This window comes from Solanum tuberosum, unplaced genomic scaffold, assembly GCF_000226075.1.
Source record: "Solanum tuberosum cultivar DM 1-3 516 R44 unplaced genomic scaffold, SolTub_3.0 scf00027, whole genome shotgun sequence".
Classification (NCBI taxonomy): domain Eukaryota; kingdom Viridiplantae; phylum Streptophyta; class Magnoliopsida; order Solanales; family Solanaceae; genus Solanum; species Solanum tuberosum.
The window spans coordinates 286191-301965 of NW_006238953.1; the positions used below are offsets into that span (position 1 = coordinate 286191).

Genomic DNA, 15775 nt, shown 5'->3' on the forward strand with positions numbered 1-15775 from the left:
CTTCCTATATATATATATATATATATATATATATATATATATCAAACGACTTCAAATAACTTACCTTCGAACCAATTACAAACTACCTTAATGTTATCTCATATGAGAGTTAAATTAAAGTAAACATGTCTAGTGTGTAAAAATTAGAAAAAATCACTATTCTATATTTTTCCTTTTAAGAGTTTTAGTAACCACTACTACTTTCTTAACCTACTAAGCATTAACCATCAAATGTAGTGTAGTGGAGACAATAGTTTCTTCTTAATTAAAAATTTTGAATTCGAGTGCTAGGTATGATAAAATTCTTGATAAGAAGTGTTTCCCTCAAATAGGACCCTAACACAAATTTAAATTAATCAAACTCTAATACAGATATCAAATACTGAACAAGAAACCAAAAGAATAATAAATCTCAATCATGTCTTAGGTGTCAATACTAAAAAGAAGTTATGGACCATTTTGGTCACTTTCTAGCCAAATTTTAGGTAGCCTTTGGCCCTGAATTTTTTTTTTAAGAGATGAACTTTGAAAAATATATTTGATCATAAATTTTTGAAAATTTTAAATTTTTAAAAATTTTAAAAACAGCAAAACGTTAATTTCACTTCAAATTACTCAAAACAACTTTAATCTTTTTCATAATCATACATGCTAATTTTCAACTAAAAATAAATTATTTTTCAAAATTTTCATAATAAAACATGTTGAATGCCCCCATACAATACATTTGACACTGGTTATATGGTCTTTTTTTTCATCACAAAAAAGTGAATTCAACAAAATAGAGATAACATTTGTTTACATATTATTCTTCTCAAATTCACTTCAGAAATTATACTATATGTTATTGTTATTTTTATTTTAATAAGTGGATTTACAATTTATGAACTCAAAATATAAAATTTAGGTAGTTTTTATTTTTTTTATTTTTGTGCGTGTGGAATAAGAAAAGTGAGACAATGAGAGTTCCAAAAGGTAGAATAGTCCAACTGGACAAGCTACGAAAATTGGTCCAATAATAAGATCACAAATCTTTTCTCTCCTCTATTCTTTTTGACTTATTTTTATCATAGAAATATTTTAATTATTACTTTTAAAAGGAAAAGTATTTTTTTACATATTTTATTCATAACATTAGTTATTTATTTTTTAAGATATCATACTTAATCGCAATTGATAAGGACAATATGATAAAATAATCATGCCAATCATTATTATTATTAAGTAAGAAATATTAAAAAAAAAAAAAATTGGCGTGAATTATTAATTTCATCTTTGAACTATTGACGACTTTAAAAATACCCACTAATTACAAATTTAATTATAAAATATATCATCTTATTTTGTATATCAAACAACTCCTAATAATTTATCTCTTAATCAATTATCATGCTATCATAATATTGTCTCATATAAGAGTTAAATCAAAGTAAACTTGTTTTGCGTGTATATATAATAATAATTAGAAATGTCAACTTTACCTTTTTAGAGTTTTAATAACCACATACTATCTTAACATACGATTAGTGTGACATTTTAATATTTATTAAAATATATCATATATCACATTATGTATCATGTTATGTTCATTGATGGGCATTATATTTGTACCTCACTACTCTAATCAATTGTATAAGAATGTGGTCATTAGTTGTTGTAACTCTTGTAACCACCAACTCTTTATTTTCACTCATTATTCTGCCTCTTTATTCTTGTAACTTATAGACTATTCACTTATTGAATTTACTATTCATTATCTTCATATTAATTGCAAGAGAGAATTCATCACCTATAAATAGTGATATTTCTTTGGGTTGAAAAGATGAAGAGATAAATTATATGTGAAAGTATCTCAAGAAAAACGAAAAGTATGAAATAATATTATAATGGGTAGTGGTGAAAAAAAAGAGTTGAGACTGTTCACATCTATTTATAAGAGTTTCAAGAAATATTTTATTTTAAAATGTGAATTAGTAAAAAAAAAAATTATTTATAATTTTTTAATATAGATATAAAAAAGAAAATAATCAATTAATACTGAATAAGAATTAAAAAGTGTCAGACAATGATACAAATAACAAAAGTATTCCACTTCCCACGACTCCGCTGCTTGTTCGTGGGAGAGTTCCAAAATATTCATAAATATTTCATTGTTAATCTAATTATTATTACATTAATTAGTGATAACGATAAAAATTCTAAATTCTAAATTCAGAATCCATTTTTGAGTAAATATAAGTATTTTATAATTTGTTTATTTTTAATGAGACTTGTATTAAACCATATTAATTCATCTTTAAAAATTCATTCAATTTGAAGCTTAAGGTACTAGATAAAATGAAACAGACATAATATTTTGTAATTTAAATTGATTTATTTTAAGTACATTTAAGCCAAATAACTTCTAAACACTTTTAAAATCTTTGAATAAATTTAAAAAATGTTTATAAGTATTTGATTTTAAGCTAAAATAATTTTTAAAAAATCATAAATCATAAGTCAAAATTCTTAACTTGTGATTTTTCACATATAAGTCAAAAGTGAAAAATTAATCCAAACCAGCTCTTAATTATTTACTCATAAAGATATGAAAGGAAAGTATGAAATTCGTTGTTATCCTTCATGAGGTTGTATATAGAAAGATTTCTTCTTTCTATTTTGACTTAGACATGAAATTTTAAAAAGATAGTATGTCAAAACGTATCAAAATAACCTTTAATCTTTAAAGTAAAACATAAATAAAAATTACTAAAAAAGGCAAGAATATTTTTGTTTTCTATATTTAGATTGAAAAAACAAAAGGAGTAATAGATAATTTACCAGAATATCAAGTTTTCCATAATTAGATTTGATGAAGTTGACCAAAGAGGAAACACTTTGTGGATCCACAACATCAACTTGATGAAACACAACAAGAGAAGATTGCAGTTTTTCAACAGCTTCTACTCCTCTTTTTTCATCTCTAGCTGTTAAAACAACCATAACTCCTTTTTCCATTAGTTGCTTACAGATCTCATACCCTATGCCTTTGTTTCCACCAGTAACTACTGCAATTAAATCCCTAAAAAGAGATAAAAATTACATATTAATTACTCAAAACAAAAGACATTAAATTATTTGGAGAAAAATTAAAGAAGAAGACTTGCTTTCTTATTCCATCTTCTGCCATTTTTTTCCCCTCTTGTTCTCTACAATTCTTTGTTCACTATGTAGAGCAGCAAGGTAGGTATGTATATATAGTACTCCTACTAGTTATATTGGACCCCGTGTCACCGTCTATCCCTTTAATTTATGTGATACGAATGAATTTTTAAAGTCGATTAAATTTGTGTTGGATTATAATTTTTTTAAAAGTTTTTAAATTGGTTATTTATAATGATTTGTAATACTATTTTACATAATTTGCTACTCCTTCCCACCATGTTTACTTGTTAATTTTTTACTTGGTACACTTATTAACAATGAGTTTATCATTTTATCTCTATTAATTGATTGAGTTTCAAAATCAATTTACTCGTTAAAGAGGTTCTACTTTTTCAAAAATATTACATCTCTAAATAAATTGAGGGTATAATAGAAAAATATATATTATTTTTTCTTCATTTGTTAAAAAAGGACAGATGGAGAATCATATATAAATTTATTGGAAATGCCCTTTTAGTTATTGAAAATGTATTTACTTTCAATTTATGTCATATATGATTTGAAGAAGTAATAATTTTTTTCATTATAAATTTTTAAATTTTTAGTTGTTAATTAAAAATTTATAGTATTTTTTATTTATTCTTTTAAAGTATATAAATTATTGAAAATTTCTTTTAATAATTTAAAATATCAAAAGTTATCGTAAGGATCGGAGTAATTTATTTTATTGATTACAAACACATTTAATTAGTTTGACCATAAAGTTACAATTAGTCATGTTACCCAGCTATACTTGTTTCTTAGGATACAATTTCTTATTAGACATAAAATTTAATCAACGTTTCTTTATTTATTTAGATTTGGTTTGTCATTGTTGCCAGAAATGATTTATTTTTAAAAATAGTTTTTTAGAAAAACACTTTTAAAAAAGAATGATTAGTATTTTTTTCATTTCAATTTATTTGTCTTATTTTCTTTTTTAGTTTGTTTTAAAAAGTGTCTATTTTTTTTGGCAATTTTTTTACTTTTAGTTTTCCACATAACATGTATAAGACAATAAAATTAAAAAAAACATTTTGATATATTTAATATATCTTTAATTTAAGCTAATAAATTTTATTTATTTTTACTTTTTTTTTAATTTTGTATCAATTCAAATAAAATAAAAAGAAACCACCAACCTCCTAATAATGGCAAAGGTCTCATCTACTTTATAGAATAACTAGATGAGTGTCGCCCGTGCTAAGCACGGGCCCAACATTTTAGGCCAAGTAATATTAATATTTTGCACCAGTAATGGTGTTGTCATTCGGTCAGGATTTGATTTTTAGTTCCTTGTTTGTTTGCTATAATAAATGTCTAAAATCACAGAGAACATAAAAGCATAGGCATTCTTTTATACAAAAGGCAACAATCTTCAAAATTACACGTGCCCAACTCTTCCCATAAAAAGCATAGGCATTCTTTTTAACATAAGGCAACAATCTTCAAAATTACACGTGCCCAACTCTTCCCATAAAATTTATTGCAACCATAGCTTCATGAGGATACTTCATAGGTAAGAACAAGTAACCCCATCACCACCATTTGTATACATCTAAGTGAGAATTAACTTTGAAATTCACACAAAATAAAAGGAGCACAAACAATGTGTTTGTCTACATTTTGCCCCTAGAAAAATGAATACATTTATCACTTGTGTCTATCATCTATCATCCAAACCTGAAACAACAAACCTATTAGCCTGAATAACTTCATCAGTAGTACTTCAAAAGTGTTATTCCAAAAACAAATAAAAGACAAATTTTAAAAAAAGAAAACTTTAAATTGCCAAACTACCCCTGGCTACAAGCAGGCATGTTGAAACTTGAGAAGTTATTCAAAATTTTATTTGATTTTTAAAAATATTTTAAGTTATTAATTACTGTGATTTATAATTTTTTAAGCGATTTTGAAGTAATATATATTATTTCGTTCTCCCAATTTATGAGGCATAGATATAATTTCAAAGATTAATCATTTTTATGACTTTTAAATATTTTAAATTGTTAATTATTGTAATTTGTAGTACCTTTTACGTAATTTTTAAATAATTTTTTTACTTCTCATGTCCCAATTTATGTGGTATTGATATAATTTTGAAAGTTAGCCAATTTTGTTTGTCTTTTAAATTTCGAAGTTATTAATTATTGTGATTTATATACCTTTTACGTCATTGTCAAATAATATATCTCACTTCCTCTAACCCATTTTATGTGTCACACATTAGAAATTTTTGGAAAGTTCAAACGATTTTTTTTATATTAATTTTAAATATTTTAACTTATTAATTATTGTGATTTAAAGTATTATTACTGTAATTTTCAAATATATAACAGGCTAAAAAAGAAATGTAAGACAAAATTAAAAGGAAAAAAATGCAGAATTAATGGTCAATTAATGTGATGCAAATGAAATTTGAAGAGGCAGCTAATTGTTGTATAAAAATTAAGTTGTTAATTATTGTGACTTATAGTACTATTGTGTTTTTAACATCATTTTTATAAATAACATATGTGTCTTCTTTTATCTTAATTTATGTGGCACAATAGAATTTAGAGAGTTAATCTATTTTTTTATATGATTTTTCAATATTTGAATTCAATAATAATTATAGTACTTTTTATATAAACTTTAAATAATAAATGTTATTTCTTCTATCCTAATTTATGTGACATTAATAGAATTTTGAGTGTCGATAATTTTTTAATACTATTTTTAAACATTAGTAATGAACAAGCAGTAGATTTTTCAAGAGTCAATATTTTGTTACACGGGGCCCAATATATGTTAATTTTTGTGTCTTAATTTATGTTATATCATGTAACTTGAGAAGTTATTCGAAATTTTTATATTGATTTTAAAAATATTTTAAGTTGTTAATTATTGTAATTTATATTTGTTTTATTACTCTCTTTGTTTCAATTTATGTGACATATATAGGATTTCAAAAATTAACCTTTTTATGTGTTTTAAACATATTAAATTGTTAATTTTTGTAATTTATAGTATCTTCTTAACATAATTTTCAAATAATATATGTTACTTCTCATGTCTCAATTTATGTGGCATTGATAGATTTTTTGGAGTGAAGTGATTTTTTTATATGTATTTTTTAAAAAATTGTTAATTATTGTGATTTATAGTACTTTTTACGTCAATTTCGAATAATATATGTTTGTCATCTAAGTCATTTCTTTTGTAGCACCAATAGAGTGTCAAGAGTCAATCAAATTTTCTTTTACATAGCTTTTAAATATTTATATTGTTAATTATTATTTCTAGTATTATTTATACAATTTTTTAAATTTATAATCAACAGAAAGAATAATATTAGAGAAATAAATTTAATACAAAGAAAATACTAAATAGTAAATAATACAATCTTTTAAATTTATAATCAACAGAAAGAATAATATTAGAGAAATAAATTTAATACAAAGAAAATACTAAATAGTAAATAATACAATCTTTTAAATTTATAATCAACAGAAAGAATAATATTAGAGAAATAAATTTAATACAAAGAAAATACTAAATAGTAAATAATACAATCTTTTAAATTTATAATCAACAGAAAGAATAATATTAGAGAAATAAATTTAATACAAAGAAAATACTAAATAGTAAATAATACAATCTTTTAAATTTATAATCAACAGAAAGAATAATATTAGAGAAATAAATTTAATACAAAGAAAATACTAAACAGTAAAGAAAAATATTACTATTACCACTTTACTACGTATATGTAGTAAATAAATAAAATAGAATGATACAATTTAACTTTAAAATATTTATTTTAATCTTAATAAAATTATTTATAGCTACATAAATATTTATCACTTGTTTTAGATCATAAATTTTAATTTTTTTTCTTTCTTAAACTCTGTGTCAAATTAAAATATAAAATAGAGGGGAGGGATAATATTAAGAGTAATATTTTAAGTACAAAAACACTTAAAAGGCTAAAGGTACCGTGTTAGAAAATGTGAGAGACCAAAATAAGGAAGAACTTGTCAAATAAAATTTTAATGGACCCCACTTTATTGGATGACTCTATTTAAAAAGTTGCATAAAGAGCGCGTGTAGTAAACATCTAAGTAAGGACCACACTTTGTAAAAAAACAGATAAAAAAAAGAGTAAAAAAGCACATAGTGCGTAGTAATTAAGTACCAGCTGGGATCCATAAGTCAGAGTAGTAGTACATTTTGAGAAAGGACGAATAAATAAATACATATATATGTGTTGGGTTTTTTGTCCAATAGAGCAATAAAATAATCATGATAGCAGCTGGTACAAGTCAATTACAACGATTATTTTTGGTAATACCTAATTTACCCCTTGCCCTTGCATAATAACATAATTACTAATTTGCCCTTGGTCGTCCTGATCGTCTTCACTCTTCTATATAATAGATAATAGAAAAATGCCAGGAAACACACGTATCGACGAAAACTTGTGTGCTTCTAGAGCATCTTTTACTAATAATAATAAATAACGAGCATCTTTTACTAATAATAATAAATAACGGATACAGACGTCTCAATAAAATTAGGAGGCTAAATTAAAATTATAAAAAGAGATCTTAATTTTAAAAATAAAATAAAATTGTGATATACATTTTTTTAAAGTATACTTTTCTAATTATAATGTGAAGTCATTAATTATTATTAATTTTATAATTGACTTTTTCTAATCCCTTTCAAGGAAAAATCATTATATTTATAACTTATGAAATCAACCACGAAAATTTTCAATGAAAAAATATATTACAAAGTTAAAATAATAAAATTTGATTTAAAAATTTGATTATAATAATATCGAAATAGTGTTGGGCTGCTTCAATATAATAATAATAATAAAATAATAATAATAATAATAATATAACAATAATTGCTTGTTACAATGATTGAAATCTTAAAGAAGATATCAAAAGAAAAAAAGTAATTATTTTCTTATAAATAGACAACAATAGATTTTGCAAAATGCTACAGAATATTTGATTAATGGAGAGACTTCAAATTATTCAATAATAATAATAGAATAAAAATAGTAGAAGAAAGAATGAAAAAGTATACATATGAGTATTAGTAGGTACGGTAGAAAGAAAGAATACTACAATTACCTGAAAAGCTATTCATATCACAATTATTTTATATTAATATTAAGGGAAAAATTATCAAGTCTGTAAATCCTTCAAAAGCATTTTAAAGAATTCAAATGATGCACAAGCAACAAAAAATTACTTCTATAGATATTATTAAAAGAATATCATATTGACATAGGAGATTGTTACAAATAAAAGAAAGAGGAGTAAGGCGATTAATGCATGCATTAAAATTACTGGGTTACTAATACCTATAAATTCATAGTATTAATATACACATTTTAATTTAATAAACAATAGTGTGTATACCAAATGCAAGCATTAGTTATACATAGATTGAAAAAGAGTACTAAATAAAATTCTAATAATACACAAAGATAATACGTGCATTATTTTTCCTAATGCACTTTATCAAACGATTCCTAAGAGATGTCACATCAACTCTTTTATCCTCAAGATCAATTATATGAATTTCACATAGATTAGATAATAAGTTGGTAGGTTAATTATTAGTTTGTGTTAGTGGATATTGTAAAATATTGAATATTACATTAAAAAAAATTAAAATTTGAGTAGTGTTTATTATATTGTCCTTAAAAATATTTCATCAATTAAAGTGTATCCTTCAGAATTCAACAATTTTTTTTAATACTTCCTTTGTCTTTAATTGCTTATCCATTTATTCTTTTTTAGTTGTCCCTAATTACTTGTCCATTTTGACAAATCAAGAAAGGACAATTTTTTTTTACCTATTATACCCTCAATTAATTACTTTGAAAAGGTAGAACTTCTTGAAAATCTTAAATTTTTAATGCATCTACTTCATAATTAATAGGGATAAAATGATAAACTCGATATTTCAATCATTGTTTTCTTAATAGGTGTGTCAATTCAAAAGTCGATAAGTAATTAGAGACAGATGAAGTATTAAAGTAGGAACCAGAAACTAATAAATATTTATCTTTTTATAAAATTCCACAACAAGCTCTTTTTAGTAGGCAGGGTGAGATATATGAGGGTCCATTGCATATAACAAGGATACAAGCAAATCATGGTAAGAGATACATCTCTATTTTGGAGTTAATGTCCCAAAACAGTCGCTCAACTTTAGGAATTTATTCAATAAAGTCATTAAATTTTATGTTATATCAATAAAATTATTTAATGTAGGTATTTATATCAATAAAACCACCAAACTAAATTTATCATTACATTTTTACAACTTAAGAAGATGTTTTCCTTTTCTGTATCGTTAATTCCAAGTAACTCACTAGAATATGGTGACTATCAAACTATTAAATTATTTATCTAATGTAGGTCATATATCAACATATTCATTTCTCATTAGTACAAAAGAGGAGTAAGGCGATTAATGCATGCATTAAAATTACTGGGTTACTAATACCTAAAAATTCTTAGTACTAATATACACATTTTAATTTAATAGATAAAGAGTACTAATTAAACAAGATACTAATAATACACAAAGATAATACTTTCCTAATACACTTTATCAAACGATCCCTAAGAGATGTCACATCAACTCTTTTATCCTCAAGATCAATTATATGAATTTCACATAGATTAGATAATAAGTTGGTAGGTAAATTATTAGTTTGTGTTAGTGAATATTGTAAAATATTGAATATTACATTAAAAAAAATTAAAATTTGAGTTGTGTTTATTATATTGTCCTTAAAAATATTTCATCGATTAAAGTGTATCCTTCAGAATTCAACAAATTTTTCTAATACTTCCTTTGTCTTTAATTGCTTATCCACTTTTTCTTTTTTAGTTGTCCCTAATTACTTGCCCATTTTGACAAATCAAAAAAGGACAAATTTTTTTACCTATTATACCCTCAATTAATTACTTTGAAAAGGTAGAACTTCTTGAAAATCTTAAGTTTTTAATGCATCTACTTCATAATTAATAGGGATAAAATGATAAACTCGATATTTCAATCATTGTTTTCTTAATAGGTGTGTCAATTCAAAAGTTGACAAGTAATTAGGGACAAAGGGAGTATTAAAGTAGGAACCAGAAACTAATAAATATTTATCTTTTTATAAAATTCCACAACAAGCTCTTTTTAGTAGGCAGGGTGAGATATATGAGGGTCCATTGCATATAACAAGGATACAAGCAAATCATGGTAAGAGATACATCTCTATTTTGGAGTTAATGTCCCAAAACAGTCGCTCAACTTTAGGAATTTATTCAATAAAGTCATTAAATTTTATGTTATATCAATAAAATTATTTAATGTAGGTATTTATATCAATAAAACCACCAAACTAAATTTATCATTACATTTTTACAACTTAAGAAGATGTTTTCCTTTTCTGTATCGTTAATTCCAAGTAACTCACTAGAATATGGTGACTATCAAACTATTAAATTATTTATCTAATGTAGGTCATATATCAACATATTCTTTTCTCATTAGTACAAATTTAAAGAGAAAGTTAAAGAATAAGCATAAACAATCCAAATACATGTCTTTTAGTTGTATCAATTTGTTTTTCTTAATGTCTTCTGACTTGTTAATCTTCTATAATATCATACCTCCACATAAAAAAAATAGAAATGATTGGAGAAATAGTATTAACTTTGTAATACAACCGGTTATAATGACTTTAATACGGTATTATCGAATACCGTACCAAATCGAAGTATAATTTACCGTTTAACGGATTATCGGATAAAAGTTAAAAAAACTTGATATTTGATATTTACTTTTAACTACCAATTACAAAATTACGGAACCCAAATTTTGGGAAGCCCGAACCGACTACCAAATGCTCACTCCTAAAAATAAGATATAACAAATTGAGATTTGATTGAAGGTTAAGTGTTAAAGCCTATGTTCTGTGCGTTAGTGTAAGCTTCAAGGACACATCTTCAGAAGAAGAAAATATCAATACATCTATTACATGAATGACTTTAACTAGGAAAAAAAATCACTGCAATATTAACAGTTCTCAAATGTATTACATGAATGACTTTAACACTTTCTCAAAATATACCGTCTAACAAGGAAAGATTATTACATGAATGATTTAACTAGGAAAAAAGTTGCAGCAATGTTAACACTTTCTCAAGATATACATAATTCCATGAGCCTTAGATGCCCTCCATAATTTTACAATATTTCCTTTCTTGAGATCGTTCTCTTCGACAAGAAAACGCTAACCTTTACCAATCAAAACTTTGGTGGGTAATTGAGACATACCGAAATTATAAACTTCTAAATCCACATTGTAGGACCCCCAAGATGATCCTCACATTCACACTCAATCGACTAGCCTTCTAACAAGTTACTTGCTATCCACAAACACATGTCTACACTTTAATCTCAGGAATCTTCACAAGTCATCAGCACTTCAGAATAGATGTCATCTTAGTTGACTAGCCTTCTAACAACTTACTAGCAACAAACACAGACATATGTCTACACTCTAATCTTAGGAATTTACTTAACAAGTCATCAAAACTTATCTTAGAAAACTAACGGTAAAGAGTACTTTAGTTAGGGATTTCAGAATCCAAACAAAACAACATTACAATAGCTTTTTCTCCCTCAATTTGGGATTTCAGACAATTCAGCAATCCAGAAATTATTCATTTTCAGTCTAACCAAAACATCATTACAATATCTTTTTCTCTAGTGGTAGTTCATAAAGTTCTTCTTATTCATGTTCTGGTGGTGGTGGTTCTTCTGGTACTTGCTGAGTCTGTGATTCTCCTTTTGGAACTGTCTCCCTTTCTCTTCTCTTGCAACTTCTTCTTTGTCTTTCTTCAATTTCTGAAACAAATTTAAATTTTATAAACTGTTAGAATTACCAACAATACACATATATTCTATTGTGCTTTGGTTACATTTCTCATGCACACCTTAATTTAATCATTTTTATTTTACCTCACAGGCCTTCTTGTGCTCCTGAAATTGTTGAAAACTTATGGTTATTGGGTCGAAACTCTTCCTGCAATACTCACACAGGTATGCCATTTGTATCTGTAGACTAAAGATCATTACAACTCTTGTCAACATTCTCTAGAATTTTGATTTCTCTCAAGAACAAAGGTTCTTCTCCCTTTCTCTTCTCTTGCAACTTCTTCTTTGTCTTTCTTCAATTTCTGAAACAAATTTAAATTTTATAAACTGTTAGAATTACCAACAATACACATATATTCTATTGTGCTTTGGTTACATTTCTCATGCACACCTTAATTTAATCATTTTTATTTTACCTCACAGGCCTTCTTGTGCTCCTGAAATTGTTGAAAACTTATGGTTATTGGGTCGAAACTCTTCCTGCAATACTCACACAGGTATGCCATTTGTATCTGTAGACTAAAGATCATTACAACTCTTGTCAACATTCTCTAGAATTTTGATTTCTCTCAAGAACAAAGGTTCTTCTCCCTTTCTCTTCTCTTGCAACTTCTTCTTTGTCTTTCTTCAATTTCTGAAACAAATTTAAATTTTATAAACTGTTAGAATTACCAACAATACACATATATTCTATTGTGCTTTGGTTACATTTCTCATGCACACCTTAATTTAATCATTTTTATTTTACCTCACAGGCCTTCTTGTGCTCCTGAAATTGTTGAAAACTTATGGTTATTGGGTCGAAACTCTTCCTGCAATACTCACACAGGTATGCCATTTGTATCTGTAGACTAAAGATCATTACAACTCTTGTCAACATTCTCTAGAATTTTGATTTCTCTCAAGAACAAAGGTTCTTCTCCCTTTCTCTTCTCTTGCAACTTCTTCTTTGTCTTTCTTCAATTTCTGAAACAAATTTAAATTTTATAAACTGTTAGAATTACCAACAATACACATATATTCTATTGTGCTTTGGTTACATTTCTCATGCACACCTTAATTTAATCATTTTTATTTTACCTCACAGGCCTTCTTGTGCTCCTGAAATTGTTGAAAACTTATGGTTATTGGGTCGAAACTCTTCCTGCAATACTCACACAGGTATGCCATTTGTATCTGTAGACTAAAGATCATTACAACTCTTGTCAACATTCTCTAGAATTTTGATTTCTCTCAAGAACAAAGGTTCTTCTCCCTTTCTCTTCTCTTGCAACTTCTTCTTTGTCTTTCTTCAATTTCTGAAACAAATTTAAATTTTATAAACTGTTAGAATTACCAACAATACACATATATTCTATTGTGCTTTGGTTACATTTCTCATGCACACCTTAATTTAATCATTTTTATTTTACCTCACAGGCCTTCTTGTGCTCCTGAAATTGTTGAAAACTTATGGTTATTGGGTCGAAACTCTTCCTGCAATACTCACACAGGTATGCCATTTGTATCTGTAGACTAAAGATCATTACAACTCTTGTCAACATTCTCTAGAATTTTGATTTCTCTCAAGAACAAAGGTTCTTCTCCCTTTCTCTTCTCTTGCAACTTCTTCTTTGTCTTTCTTCAATTTCTGAAACAAATTTAAATTTTATAAACTGTTAGAATTACCAACAATACACATATATTCTATTGTGCTTTGGTTACATTTCTCATGCACACCTTAATTTAATCATTTTTATTTTACCTCACAGGCCTTCTTGTGCTCCTGAAATTGTTGAAAACTTATGGTTATTGGGTCGAAACTCTTCCTGCAATACTCACACAGGTATGCCATTTGTATCTGTAGACTAAAGATCATTACAACTCTTGTCAACATTCTCTAGAATTTTGATTTCTCTCAAGAACAAAGGTTCTTCTCCCTTTCTCTTCTCTTGCAACTTCTTCTTTGTCTTTCTTCAATTTCTGAAACAAATTTAAATTTTATAAACTGTTAGAATTACCAACAATACACATATATTCTATTGTGCTTTGGTTACATTTCTCATGCACACCTTAATTTAATCATTTTTATTTTACCTCACAGGCCTTCTTGTGCTCCTGAAATTGTTGAAAACTTATGGTTATTGGGTCGAAACTCTTCCTGCAATACTCACACAGGTATGCCATTTGTATCTGTAGACTAAAGATCATTACAACTCTTGTCAACATTCTCTAGAATTTTGATTTCTCTCAAGAACAAAGGTTCTTCTCCCTTTCTCTTCTCTTGCAACTTCTTCTTTGTCTTTCTTCAATTTCTGAAACAAATTTAAATTTTATAAACTGTTAGAATTACCAACAATACACATATATTCTATTGTGCTTTGGTTACATTTCTCATGCACACCTTAATTTAATCATTTTTATTTTACCTCACAGGCCTTCTTGTGCTCCTGAAATTGTTGAAAACTTATGGTTATTGGGTCGAAACTCTTCCTGCAATACTCACACAGGTATGCCATTTGTATCTGTAGACTAAAGATCATTACAACTCTTGTCAACATTCTCTAGAATTTTGATTTCTCTCAAGAACAAAGGTTCTTCTCCCTTTCTCTTCTCTTGCAACTTCTTCTTTGTCTTTCTTCAATTTCTGAAACAAATTTAAATTTTATAAACTGTTAGAATTACCAACAATACACATATATTCTATTGTGCTTTGGTTACATTTCTCATGCACACCTTAATTTAATCATTTTTATTTTACCTCACAGGCCTTCTTGTGCTCCTGAAATTGTTGAAAACTTATGGTTATTGGGTCGAAACTCTTCCTGCAATACTCACACAGGTATGCCATTTGTATCTGTAGACTAAAGATCATTACAACTCTTGTCAACATTCTCTAGAATTTTGATTTCTCTCAAGAACAAAAGTTCTTCTCCACATAATATTGACTCTTCATTGTTACTTATACCTTCTCAATTCAGTATTTCTGCATGTTAACAAATTTTGACTTCGTCAACAAAGTAGCTTTTACTTATGTTCTATTTACTCCCAACTAATGCAGTTTCGATTCACTCAGAAAGTTATTTTGTAAATTTTTTATTTTTGGCATTGTAAACCAGACCTTACTAGGCCTAATGTCAAAACTAAGAAAAGGCTTGCTAATAATAAGTTTGAATTAAGCATTGGAAAAAATGGAAACAACTTCTGGGGGAACTTGAATACCATTATGAAAAAAAGGAGCAGGTTGAGGTGGGAATGGAACAGGTTGAGGGGTGTGAAGAGGGAGAGCTTAAGGGGTATGAAGAGGGAAAGCTTAAGGGGTATGCAAAGAATCATTTAGGAGATACCCTTCCATACGATAAGTCCGAAGAGGACTCAAAACATCAATTAATTGACTATTATTAGTTTAGAAGTTCAAAAATTAAATATCAACCCTAGTCTAATTTTACATGTTCAATACTTAAGGTTGGATATCAGGTTTCTGATTGAAAATCAGATTAGAATCTGAGTCTTTAGATTTCTTTTGGAAATTAAGATTTAAGATGAGACTCAATACTACAGGATAGCTAAACAAGGCAAAAAAATAATATTAAAATATAATACATATATATATATATATATATATATATAAATCAATAAATGAACCTCTTCTTTGAAAGTTCAT

General features: G+C 26.5%; 1 protein-coding gene across 1 annotated transcript in view; it reads right to left on the reverse strand.

Annotated features, from left to right (window-relative positions):
• Positions 1–3237, reverse strand: part of LOC102606373 ((+)-neomenthol dehydrogenase-like) — an 8021-nt gene extending 4784 nt beyond the window's left edge. The window contains exons 1-2 of the mRNA XM_006341661.2: positions 3147–3237; positions 2821–3061 (exon numbers count right to left, since the gene is read on the reverse strand). Of these exons, the coding sequence (XP_006341723.1) occupies positions 2821–3061; positions 3147–3169 (264 nt within the window). The 5' untranslated portion in view covers positions 3170–3237. The remainder of the gene's footprint in view (positions 1–2820; positions 3062–3146) is intronic.
• Between the last annotated feature and the right edge of the window lie 12538 nt (positions 3238–15775).